The sequence below is a fragment of the Lytechinus variegatus genome, chromosome 12 (assembly GCF_018143015.1).
Source record: "Lytechinus variegatus isolate NC3 chromosome 12, Lvar_3.0, whole genome shotgun sequence".
In the NCBI taxonomy this organism is placed as follows: Eukaryota; Metazoa; Echinodermata; class Echinoidea; order Temnopleuroida; family Toxopneustidae; genus Lytechinus; species Lytechinus variegatus.
In genome coordinates this window covers 31,127,942-31,140,597 of record NC_054751.1, presented here as the reverse complement: position 1 = coordinate 31,140,597, position 12,656 = coordinate 31,127,942, and the positions used below count along the sequence as shown (strand labels likewise).

The 12,656-nt window shown below is 36.7% G+C and overlaps 1 protein-coding gene across 1 annotated transcript in view; it reads left to right on the top strand.

The window, feature by feature from the left end:
• The window catches only part of LOC121424794, a 44,316-nt gene that overhangs the window by 3,305 nt on the left and 28,355 nt on the right, over positions 1–12,656 (top strand). The window contains exons 5-16 of the mRNA XM_041620571.1: positions 180–353; positions 1,114–1,286; positions 1,660–1,817; positions 2,365–2,537; positions 3,104–3,151; positions 5,342–5,531; positions 7,454–7,572; positions 8,020–8,130; positions 9,021–9,149; positions 10,029–10,186; positions 11,429–11,549; positions 11,952–12,137. Of these exons, the coding sequence (XP_041476505.1) occupies positions 180–353; positions 1,114–1,286; positions 1,660–1,817; positions 2,365–2,537; positions 3,104–3,151; positions 5,342–5,531; positions 7,454–7,572; positions 8,020–8,130; positions 9,021–9,149; positions 10,029–10,186; positions 11,429–11,549; positions 11,952–12,137 (1,740 nt within the window). The remainder of the gene's footprint in view (positions 1–179; positions 354–1,113; positions 1,287–1,659; positions 1,818–2,364; positions 2,538–3,103; positions 3,152–5,341; positions 5,532–7,453; positions 7,573–8,019; positions 8,131–9,020; positions 9,150–10,028; positions 10,187–11,428; positions 11,550–11,951; positions 12,138–12,656) is intronic.

Sequence of the window (12,656 nt, the reverse complement as noted above, 5' to 3'; positions counted from 1 at the left end):
TTCTGCATATGCCTGTTAAATTTCTATTTTGTCATAACTTGAAATAGAATATGAATTAGTTAAATTTTAACTAATTTCAGTTATCAAAAAAAATCATCATGATTACTTATTTTCTTTCATCATTAATCTCTCATTCGTCTAAGGTCATATTCATCTATAAGGTTTCCTATTTATCATAGCTCCTATACAGTATACTGCTACGAAGACTGGTTGTGCGTGTCCGTTCGATTCGACCCGTACGGATTGTGCGTGTTGTGTAACAGGTGGTACACACTGTGGTCAACAGTATCCCAATGAATGTTACTACTCAAGTACTTCAGAATGTGGCACTGATGCTAATGATCCCATCGATGGTGAGTGATCAAGTATATTCAACATACCAGATGAATCAATTTTTATTGCGTCAATTTGCTTTCATTAATTTTGTCAAAATTTTCAATGGATACAGGCTGGAATCACGCCGGGTTATACTTACTCGACCTTCCTCTAACAAATCGAATTGGTGGCGGACCAAACCTTCTGCAGTTCCGAAAATAGATGTGGGGCATTTTCATGAAAGGGGTGGCTAAACAGCCACGCGATCAGTGGTTCGAAGGTTTTACCAGAATACTGCCTCAGGGCAATCCGGTTACCTAAAAAAAAAGTGTACCTGTCTTTACTTCCTACTCATAAACTTTCTTTTGGATGAAATCATACTCTTTACCAGAGAGTTGATCCTTTCATTTACCACACCTATATCATTAGAAAGAATTCCAATGTACAACGCTGGGGACCTTTATGTGTGTACCCAAACTGTACTGTCGTACGTAGAAATTAAGGGCAGAATAAATGTGATCTAGTAAATCATATCTACACGAAATATTTTTCATTAAAAATGAAAAAAAAAATACAAATGGGAAGTTCTTACAGCTTAAAGCATTATTGAAACAGGGCCCCACTATAAAGATTTTGAACGGTTCTTCCTTTTTCTGAAACAATTATTTGTAAGTCCTTTAGAACTATCGTTGGCTTGATACTACAGCTTCGTTCCTTAATTTCGTTAATCATCATCTTGTTTTCTATCAGTCGTGTAAATACTTTCTAATCACTTCTTATTCTATCTCTCTAAAACAGATTGGCAGCTTGTCATGAAAGTAACCAGAGGATCGAGCATTGACGTCCATGACCTGTACACCGGATCATCCACCTACAACGATGGCTCGACTACGGCTAATATTCTCACATCAACATCGGTCTCGTACAAGAGTTCTGAAGCCAATAGCTACGATACTAGCTCACTTGAGAGGGTATGTTGCAGATACATTTCCTTTCTGATTTTTCATTTAATTCCGGGTAATGTCCAGATAGTTTGCTCTGTAGTAGATACATCCGTAAACCGACTTTCCGTAATGCTTCCATCCTTGAGCAATCCCAATACAAGCGTTCAAAGATATTTATAAACCCCATGAAATCACACGAGAAATTCCCAAAACAGGATCAATGTGTCCAACATAGAACACATTTCGAAATATCTGTTCTGTGATCATAAAATTCTAATTTCTCTAGATATCTAGCATGACATGCCTGAGAGGAAAGGTTTCTGATGATACTATCTTGTATAGCTCGCCTGTTCTTTAAATGTTTAATGCTGATTTTTTTTCTCTCTATCCAACTCCATAGATCAAGTTCGCTTTCTATTCTAGTGGTGTTGAAGTGCGTAGTTTGGTGTTTGACACTTCAGGAACTAGTCGTACCAATTGGTATCATACCAACTACCTGAGTTATGCACCCTATTCTGATATCTACACGGATACCAAGAACTACCAGTCAATGGCAGGGTGAGAACATTTTTTTTACTATTCTAAATACCCTTTTCAACTTTGAAGATGTGAGAGAAATATTGACGATGGGCCATTTCGGATATCTTCATATTTCCTAACGCATGTATACTGAAATAATGCAGAACAGATTTGGAAACTCTTTCTCGAATCTCTTTGGAAGGATGTTTGTTTAATGACTGAATATAATACTCTAAACACTACAGTTCATTATAGCTTAAAAAGAAAAATCCTCTACATTGATTTTGAACCTCAAAACATGGCCCTAGGAAGAGGGGGTGCTGAAGAACCCCTTAAATTTTCTTTGGGGTGCTACGTGTATTATTCTCCTTAGGCATCACCCCTAGGTATTCTGGAAAATGTGGTAAAAATTGAAAAATGTAATAAAAATGATCTTCATTTTCTAGTGAAAACATTTTTTTGGGGGGGCTTTTCAAATTTATATTAGCACCCCAGTAAAAAAAAATGTTCCCAGGACCCTGCCTCATACATATATTTATATCGGTCGGTTTAATTGTGAATTCCTGTATCTCTTTTACAATAACAGTAACGGACATCGTACATTTTTTATAAATCGTCATTACGGAGGGTGTTCTGTCGATGCCGGTTGGGTCGTGATCAGTGATTACGGTAGTACCTCTGGATGTACCTGGGACAACTACTACAGTAAACCTTTCTTCATCTACAGTGCTGCTTCTACTTACCAAACATGGGAGTCAGGTATGTCGCTTTTCTTTCTTGATTAAAAGACAAATCGAATCATTTAGATTGTCAAGAATGTTCCAAGCCTTGGTGTTTTTTCTATTCCTACGTATATCTTGGAGCAACATTCTATCATTGAGGTGGATAGGCCTATGTTAGAAATTACAGGCGAATAACTCTTGCGTCCTAGACATTTTTTCCAGAAATAAAACTGAAATTTAGATTTTTATCATTGGTTTGAGTAAATCATCACTTCAGAGCCAACATAGCAAATACAAAACGCTGTAAAGGAAAAAAAACGTGTTCAGGGCGGGAATGAAAGTAAACACCAATGTCTGAAAAGCCCATATTTTAGACTGCAAAAGCAACAACGAAAAAATTAAATTCACATTTTAACTACCCCTACTTAGAGTTGTATTATGATATTTATCAATTCTAAATATTTGTGATAAACATAATTAAGATGAACGTAGCTTTGCGATATCTGGATAAGTGAAAACTTATTCAGGGTCTCAACTTATTGGACAACAAACTTTTTTTTAATTTGATCAAACTGATGTTATACTTTTTGTCTTTCTCTACAGGAAGTCGAGGATTTCCTGACACGGTTGCATTTCTTCACAAATATTATGGTAGGTAGATACAACGATCCTTAATAATTGATTGATTGATTGAAAATCACATTTATTTCCTTCAAACAGATACAAAATAATATTTGACATAGTGACGAATACAGTATATATTTCGACACAAATTTGAAGGAGGCGAAAACCCGAAAAGCAGAGCTTGAGTTGGGGTCGCCAGATACAAATAAATAACAAGTTACGTACTGTAATGACATCATATGTAATTGCATATAAAAAAGAAAGTTAAGAGTATAAAAGAAACATACAGTAGATGGAGAAGAGGGAGAAGAAATGTAGGCATTAGAAGATAAGATAAGTTCATTTGAACAAAAGAGTAAACTGGTCGCAGTAACGTGACATTGGTACATGTATATAGAGCTTGACTAACATTTGTCTAGCATAGCAACAGGTAAGGCATGTGCATTAATTAACAATAGAAATGAAAGGTAGTTCAAGCATGTCAACATGTCAATGATCTGCATTTAAATAAAGTTTCATTTTATAAGAGAAAGATTGCAAAGAACGAGAGTTTTGTAGGCGGGCTTGTAAACTGTTCCAAAGTTTTGGCCCAGAGTAACGAATATCGTACTGGTATCTTCGGGTTGTTTCGGTAAATGAATTTGGGTAGCGTTTCTCATACTATACTTATGAATATCCGAATTGAAGTTAAAATGACAGAGATTACTAAATTCCGAGGGGAAAATGTTGTTTGTGCTTTTGTACATAAAAATACTTTGCTGATGCAAATTAATATCGCTAAATTTCAATAATTTTAACTCTTTGAATACAGGATTTGTGTGAGATTGAATATGTAGTCCAGATATAATACGAACAATCCTCTTTTGCAGTATTATAAGCTTTAGGATGCTAGACTTACAGGAGTTGGCCCAAATAATATTACAATACGAGAAATATGGAAGTATCAGAGCACAATATAACATACGTAGAATGTGACTTGGCAAGAGATTTCTAATTCTAGATATAATACCAATGTTTTTGGATACTTTACTTTCGACCTCATGTATATGATCTTTCCATGTCATAAAACTATCTAAATAAATTCCAAGGAACTTGGCTTTGTCTACCCGTGGTAATATTACATTGTCGAGTATAACACATGCATCATTCAAATCGACATTCTTTCTATTATGAAAAACCATGTAGTTACATTTCTTGATACTAGTATTTAAAGATAATTTGTTAGCATTAAACCATTCACATACATGTACAAGATTTGCATTCACAATATCACAAAGGGAGTTCAAGTTTGAATTGCTATGAAATATATTTGTATCATCGGCGTATAGTATAAAGGATAGCTCATTTGCTGATTTATAAAGATCATTAATATATAATAATAGATTCTTGCAGATTTAGTCAAATAACCTTTATAAACAAAGGGCGTAGATCTGATTGTTCTTTTTGATAACATTCCCATTTCATTTGTACAGAACGATATAAGATTAGATTATTCTAAAATGGTGTATGTGTGCATGGTTAAGAGATACTCACTTTTCTTGACCAGGATTTGTACATTATGTACAAGTCATATTTCAAGTTGAGATGGTTACTTATATTCAGTGTGTTACTTTAAAGTTCTGTATTGTCAGGAATGTTAACCCGTATACGGATCACCTAGACACGTTCAAGGGATGAACTAACTTTGTTGAAAGTACTTTATTTAAAACGCTTTTGTAAGAATAAGAGGCATTTCTTCCGACTGTATAATCAACAGTATCTGAACCAAATTGACGAAATGAACGTCAGTGACTATCTAAAACAACAAATAGATGTTCGCCCCCCCCCCCTCTCTCTCTCTCCCTCCCTCCCTCTCTTGAGAAAACCCAGGGGCGGTCTATATAGTTCAGCTACATTCGCCAGACAAAGACCATACCTGCCCGTAGAAGTATTTATTATATCTTATTTATCCTTCCGAAACAGTTGAGAATGATTACAGAGAAAAATGAGCTGCTACATTGAAATTATACTGTTAGAGATTTATGCGAGTATTGTCTATTCAAAGTTAAACCACAACTTTAAACCAGAGTTTAAATTAACCCGACTTCAGAAAACGCGCCTATGTCTTTATTTATCACCATTCCACCCTTGCAATTTACCTCTATCGACAAAGGTGCGTGTGAAATGTTTGCTTACTCTGCCTGATTCGAAGTTTTTTGCAATTGTATTTTAATGTAGACGATGGCACCAGTGATCAGGATATATGCGACTCTGGTTGGACGCGTAATGGCAACGCTTGCTACCAGCTTGTTGAATCTGCTGTCGACTACACAACAGCCTTGGCCGCATGCAGAGGGCTCAACGACTACGGAGATCTGGCGAGCATAGGTGACCAAGATGAAAACGACTTTCTACTAGCACTATCAAGGTGAGTGCCCATCTCTGCGTCAACAACTGCAAGTCGATTAGGAGGCTTTCGTGGAATACACACAACTGACATCTCTTATTCTCTCTCTATGGTCCACTTGCGCATGCTCACACAACCCACACACGCAAACACACCCACACACGTTTGTCAAACACACACGCCCACACCCTTGCTCGCGTAAAAGCACGCCTTTACCTGCATTCGCCCGCAACAGAAATTTGTGGGTACGTTTTACTTAAACCAAAGAACCTAGGGTCCATGCTTGAAGAGAGCTCAGGTCTTTAAGTGATATGCCATTGAGAAGTGAGTTACAATCATCTAAATGTGATAGGACTAAATGATGTTACAGATGGCTGGAATCTTTCTGATTCTACTAATATTACGTAAATGGAAATTATCTTATGTGAACACATTAGGCACATGTTCGGACATTTTCATACATTTATCGAAAGTTACACCCCAGAATGCGAACAGAAGGTGAACATTTAGTTGTATGTTCGTCAGTCTTCTTTAGAAGATACTTCAATCATGAATCCGGTCTCGTCTTTGTTCATTTTCGGTTTTCTAGTCAGAATCCATGAATGAACATCAGACATACACTTTTGTAACCTATCTAACGACTCATTGATACTTTTGAGGACGTTGGAGTAATTATCAGTCAAGTCTGGAAGAGAGTGATAGTAACACAACCACGCTAAAAACAAACTTGTATAAAATGAAGTTTACTATTTGGGGTATTAAGTGTGCGCTATATACTCTCCTCTTTTTTATAACTATTATTGTTTTAAGTGGAACAAATGTATTCTATCAATGATAGAGTTCTAATAAGTGTGAATTAATTCTATTACGAAGCAAACATAATATAAACAGTGATATATAAGATTACTTTACTACCTTACAGTCATGCAATACAATCTTATTCTTTGTAACAATGTAGTCTAACACAAGTATTCTTGCCTGGAAGAGAGTGAAGAAACAAATCACTCTTGAGAAATGCATTCAACAAAGTGAGGAATATGATATATCAAGCATGGTGTATGTGCTCTCTCCTCGGGGGGGGGGGGGGCACTTACATTGACGAGTGGATACCATGCGCGACCCAAAAACACATAAAAAGGATGTATTTTTCAAGATAGGGCACGTTACGTACGTAACGTGATAAGGGTGTCAAAAAGCACTAAAATAATGAAAAAAATGAAATCTATTTCGCTAGGAAAGCTACGTGTTTAGGGTCGAATTTGCGGGGATGATAAAACAAAATTAAAATGTTTTTAAAAGGATGACCTTTTCCCCCAACACTACGTGTTAAGAGTCCAATTTGCGCGAGGTGTAGAAGGTGGGGCCGTATATACTAAACCAAACGGCGTGTAAAGGTAAAACCGATGACCGACGGACCCGTGAAATAAAATATCGCTGTATTTGTTTGGGGTTCATTTCAAGGAATACTTGCCAAGAGTATCGTTTTATTTCCAATACTTGGGTTTCAGACGCCAATACTCGTTAAAGGGTGAATTTTCAGAATATTGGAAAATACGTGTTTAGGGTGCTTTTCGAGACCCAATGGTCGCGCATGGTATCCACTCGTCAATGGAAGTGGCCCCCCCCCCCCCGGCCGGGGCTCTCTCCCTCTCTCCAGTGGCAATAACAATTCACAAACACCAGCTTACTACAACAACTCCTCCCCGTGTCCTTGATCTACAGCTCTAAGGGAACATATATAATGTTGACCAAGGCTTTTCTCCGATAAGCCCTCAACTCAGGCACTCTATACCTTATATAGGCCATTCCAGATTTTCAATTATCAACAGTACAGAAACTATCTAACACTAACATGACTAACAGGATTCTTCAGCGACTAAGCCTACCTGTTACATATGCATCGAAATGAAATGTATTTGTTTTTTCTTTTTTCAAACACTCAGACGTACATTTGAAACGAACTCCTACTGGATTGGATACAATGACCTTGATGAAGAAGGTACTTGGGTATGGACCGATGGCACTGTGACGGCATACACCAACTGGCATTCTGGCGAACCTTGTAAGTGAAATTTAATCTTAATCAAGAATGAAATGGCTAACATGGCGGAAAGTATGCTTCCACTAAAATTCTAAAGATTAGGGTAATTTCGTCATTTTATTTTAATATTTTTGAACAGCAAAATCTAATATGGCGGAATTGTTATGAATCATTCAGAATCGATTTCAATAAATTTTATTTATAAAATTTGTGAGCACCTGAATCGGTAGTCTAGCTCAGCCGGGTAAGAATAATAGCAGGGCCAACTGGGAGAACAATTTTCGGAACTAAAGTGGCTATCCTGGGTAAATATACCGTTATTATTATTATCATTATTTTCTAACTTCATGACTTCTAATTGACGTCTAATGCGACTTTTATTACCATTATCACCGCTAATATGTTTTGCTTAAAGTATTCTCTTCATTTCTGATGTTTTTCTGTAACCATTAAAACTGATTATTCTAGCTGGTGGATCAGAGCATTGTGGCGCACTTCGATGGAGCTCGGATGGAACTTGGAACGATGCACATTGTTCTTCTTCATTTGGCTACATCTGCAAATACCCTCTTAATACCAGTAAGTAAAGTTAAAACAAAATTATCTTTGAATTAATTAGCATAGGAACTTTGATGAGAAATTATACTGAGTTTCGACGACATTGTAAAGCTGATGAGAAGGGCAAACCGTTAAGCGGAATATGTAATTTTTTGTGTAGTATTATTACGATGCCACTCCCGATGTTCTTGATTACTTTAGGATCTTCTTCCCGATTTTCTATGATTACTTGGTCATATGAAGATATATGCGATTTCTGTGACAAACTTAATTTACCAAAATGCACTGTTATGCGCATGCCAAAGTTCTGTGCAATCGCATTATGTATTTTTTTTGTGTGTGAAATAACCACGTCACTGATATTGGTCACATATCTGAAGTCCTATCCAAACGATAACGATTTGCGACATGTGGGTGACTTCTTTTCATGGTGATCAACTTTATAAAACGATGTGATATATAGGCCTAGGTTAGGGAAATCTTAAGAACTCAGTTGCAATAAATCTAGAGTTTAAAATTAGTTTAATGGCTCATGGTTCGCCGTCATTTCTTGACTTTCATTCTATTATTTACCCAACTTTAATGCATCAGCCATTTCCTTAAACATCTATTCATGGGCGGAAATCTCTCCCCAAAGATAGGGGGACCAGGGGCGGATCAAGGAATTTTTCCCCCAGAAAAATTAGCAAAAAAGCAAAAAAAAAAAGGTTGTCACCCAAAATGTATAACCATTTGGTCGAAAATATATTTTACAAGCAAAAAAAAAAGGTTATCATCCGAAATGCAAAGTCATCTTGAATGATTTTTTCCATCATAAAAAAACCCCAAAATAGTAGGAAAAAATTTGATATTGTGTCCCCCCCCCTTTCAAAATGGCCCATGCATCTATTCCTTCATCTTCTCGTTATCAGTTTCTTGTGCTGAATGGAAGCGTAAGGGCTATACGTCTAGCGGTTACTACACAATAGATCCAGATGGAAGAAATAACGGAGTGGACCCTTACAGAGTATACTGTGATATGACTACGGATGCTAGTACAGGTAAGACATCAACAATGAATTTTTATTTTAAGGTTGAAATCATATCTCTGAAGCGCGAAATACATCATGAAGTCTGATATCATGTGATATTATGATTTTCTTCTTTTTGATTTTCTTTAGAGAGATGGAAATTATTTTCTTCAAATTCGATTCACTCTAAAAAGGAAGTTTTAGAAGAATGGAAAAGGGCATGAGTAGACACATTTATTTGCTTTTTTTTACTAAAATTTGTCTCCTGAGATTTGAACGTATTTTTCGGTATTCATAGCTTTAAATATTTTGAGTCGTTAATTATGCCTTTTTGGTTCAAGTAAATCTTGATATTGAGAAATCCTCATTTCAACTGGGGCCCGTTTCATAAAGCTGTTTGTAAGTTACGAATGAATTTACGCACGACTGGTGACCCTTTCTTGCTTTTGTGCTATATGATATATCCCTATGTAGCTGACTTATGTGCAAGAACATGTTCCAGTTGTTCGTAAAGTTACGCGTAACTTTATGAACAGCTTTATGAAACACCACCCAGGTTTGGTATCCATTCCTGTACACTTGATCATCAGCTCATCAAAACCCACCATCACACTAATCAGTGCGAATGACTCTAAACCAGTCGATGCTATTTCATAAGAAATTATACAGTAGATTTGACATGGCTGGTCTCGATATTGAGGGTATACCTGCTGCATCATCAGTGACAAGAAAATGTATTTTGCCACTCGATGTTGACAAAAAACATTATTCAATTCTATAAATTACTAACTCGTACGCATGTCTTTTGCTTGACCTTCCCCTTTTCTTCTATTAGATGTTCAGCTACATCTGTATGAGTCGTCATTACAACAATACTGAGACACTTCCGCTTTGTTTTTGTTTTTTCAGGTATTACGACGTTTGAGCACCAAGAGGAATATCGTTCATTGGTAACGGGTGCAGAAACTGCCTTGAGTTTCATCCGATACATTAGATACGGCAAGAAGTCAGTTGATCAGGTGTCTATCGGTGCGGACATCAGCGGGGAGTGTTACCAGTACATCAAGGTCAGTTAGTCAACACCTAGGCCCGTATTCTGAAGTCGGGTTTAACTTAAACTCAGGTTTAAAGTTGTGGTTTAAGTATGGATAGCCAATTGCTACATAAATCACTAACAGTAGAAATATTATATTTCAGCTCTATTGGCTCTCGAATCATTCATAATTGTCTAAGAAGTATTAAAAGGTGATTGTCTTCACCAGTGATGAATCAGGAAAGAGCACAGTGAAGATAAACATACAACTTAATAAAATTGTTGACACTTTTGTCTTCCCATAATTTTAGCACAGAGTTAGACCATGGTCTAAGTTAAACCTGGGGGGGCCTAGAGTTCTAGATAATGGAAACAATGCCATGCAGAAAAGTAAGAGAGCAACAAAAATTAGAAGAGATAGAAAGGAATAAAGGGAAAACCGTAAAATCAGTAGGAAATAATTTTATGGATCATTTTCAAAGATAGATAGATATATAGATAGGTAGGTAGGTAGATAGATAGATAGACATAAAGACATATAGATAGATATTGATAGATGGATAGATAGATATATAGATAGATAGGTAGGTAGGTAGGTAGATAGATAGACATAAAGACATATATATAGATAGATAGATTGTTCATTAGTACAATTCAAGACATCTTCGCGGCCATGCAGGGCCGAATTGCAATGTATTGGCAAGGTAATAATGTTACTAATAATGCTCAAACAATAACACAGATAATTGCAAAATAAATAGAAACGGATGTAGTATGGTAAATTGTGTGGAAAAGGTGGATATTGTAATAATATCATAATAAAAACCGAAGCATTTAACGGAAACATTAATGCATTTGACAAAAGATATGCCGAAAACATAAAATGTTCAACGATATAAAATATGTATGATTCATGCATGTGCATAAACATGATAAATACAATATAAATCTGTCACGTTCTACCTATTCCTTTTGAAAAAAAAAGTGTTGGTTGCAACTGTTAATGTACCACCTTTAAATGTTTGGTCCCATTATACAATGGACCTACAGGTCAATGATTATGCATGTAGAACACTGAAATCATGGTTAGTCAGAACATGGACCTAGGTCCATGGTCACAACATACGAAGTATTGATGGTTATTGATATACATCCGGAAGATGATTGCGATGAATGGTGTGTACACATTTCGTTAACCATATAGTTCTCATTGCCTAAAGTTTTATTTCAGTACCAACGTATCTTTTCTTGATTTTCCCTATGCTCCCTGCCTTAGTATGAATGTCACGGCTCCTATATGACTGGTTATGGGGCTTGGTATGACAGAGACGGGAACCAGAAGAACTATTGGGGTGGTGCCACTGTGGACAGCGGACAGTGCGCTTGTGGAAACTCAGGTACGTTTTTGTTAGTCATATTAGAGGGCGCCCTAGGTTATTGGCTATGAAGTAATATTAGACCCATTGCGATATTAGATAGAGATATGTTCTGACCACTTGGCGTTTATTTCGTGCTCTCCTAAAGATGAAGTATGACCAAGTCATTGCTATACATGATTGATGGGTGTCGGTGTGTATGACGTGTGTGGCCGTGGGCCAACCTTAACCAGTATGACAATTTCGCAATACTCCTGGGGATATCAGCATTGATACAGTATCATCTCTCGTTTATTGTATAAATTTAAACACACACTTGACACAGATCAGATAGAGACACACTGCTTTATTTGACAAGACTAAAATCACTGCATCTTTACAAGATTTCATTTAAAAGAAGTGTACTTTAACTTTCACGTTCAGGCACATGTACAAATGGTCACCACTGCAATTGCAACACCAATGACAATACATGGAGAGAAGATTCTGGTTATCTCACCGATAAGACAACTCTACCAGTCACTGAGATAAGGTTTGGTGATACAGGTGATGGAAGCGAATCGGGATATTATACTCTGGGACCACTCTACTGCAAGGGAGACGAATCTTGTAAGTTTGATCCAGATTTATGCATGAATTTAATTCATCTTTTCCTAATTTGATAGGGAAGAAAGATAAAGATTCTTCAAGGTTTCATTGGATGATATCATGGTAGTAACAACCAGAAACAGCTCCATATATAGTTGGCCTACTTGATAAAGATGAACTTAATTTACATCAATAACTGGGATATACCCATTTGATTTGCTAGTTCATTACGATGAACCTGCGTGCCGAATATAGAGTACACAATTTTTCCTGCGCGCGCGCTGCATCTCCCTACCAACGCACTATCCCAAGATCGTCGCGCAATTTGGCGTCCATTTCCTCTTTTACTTTCGCCTGCGGTCGAGTGCAGTCGCAAGCTAAGTACACTCTCAAAATTGCATTTCTGTTTTCCGTTTGGATACTTTATTGTGCAATTCTTCCCTTATTTCAATCTTTTTTTCTCTCATCTAAGATTGTTATAGGATTATCACGTCGCGCGGAGCTTCCGTGATATTATTTTAACGTTTCTTGTCCCTCTTC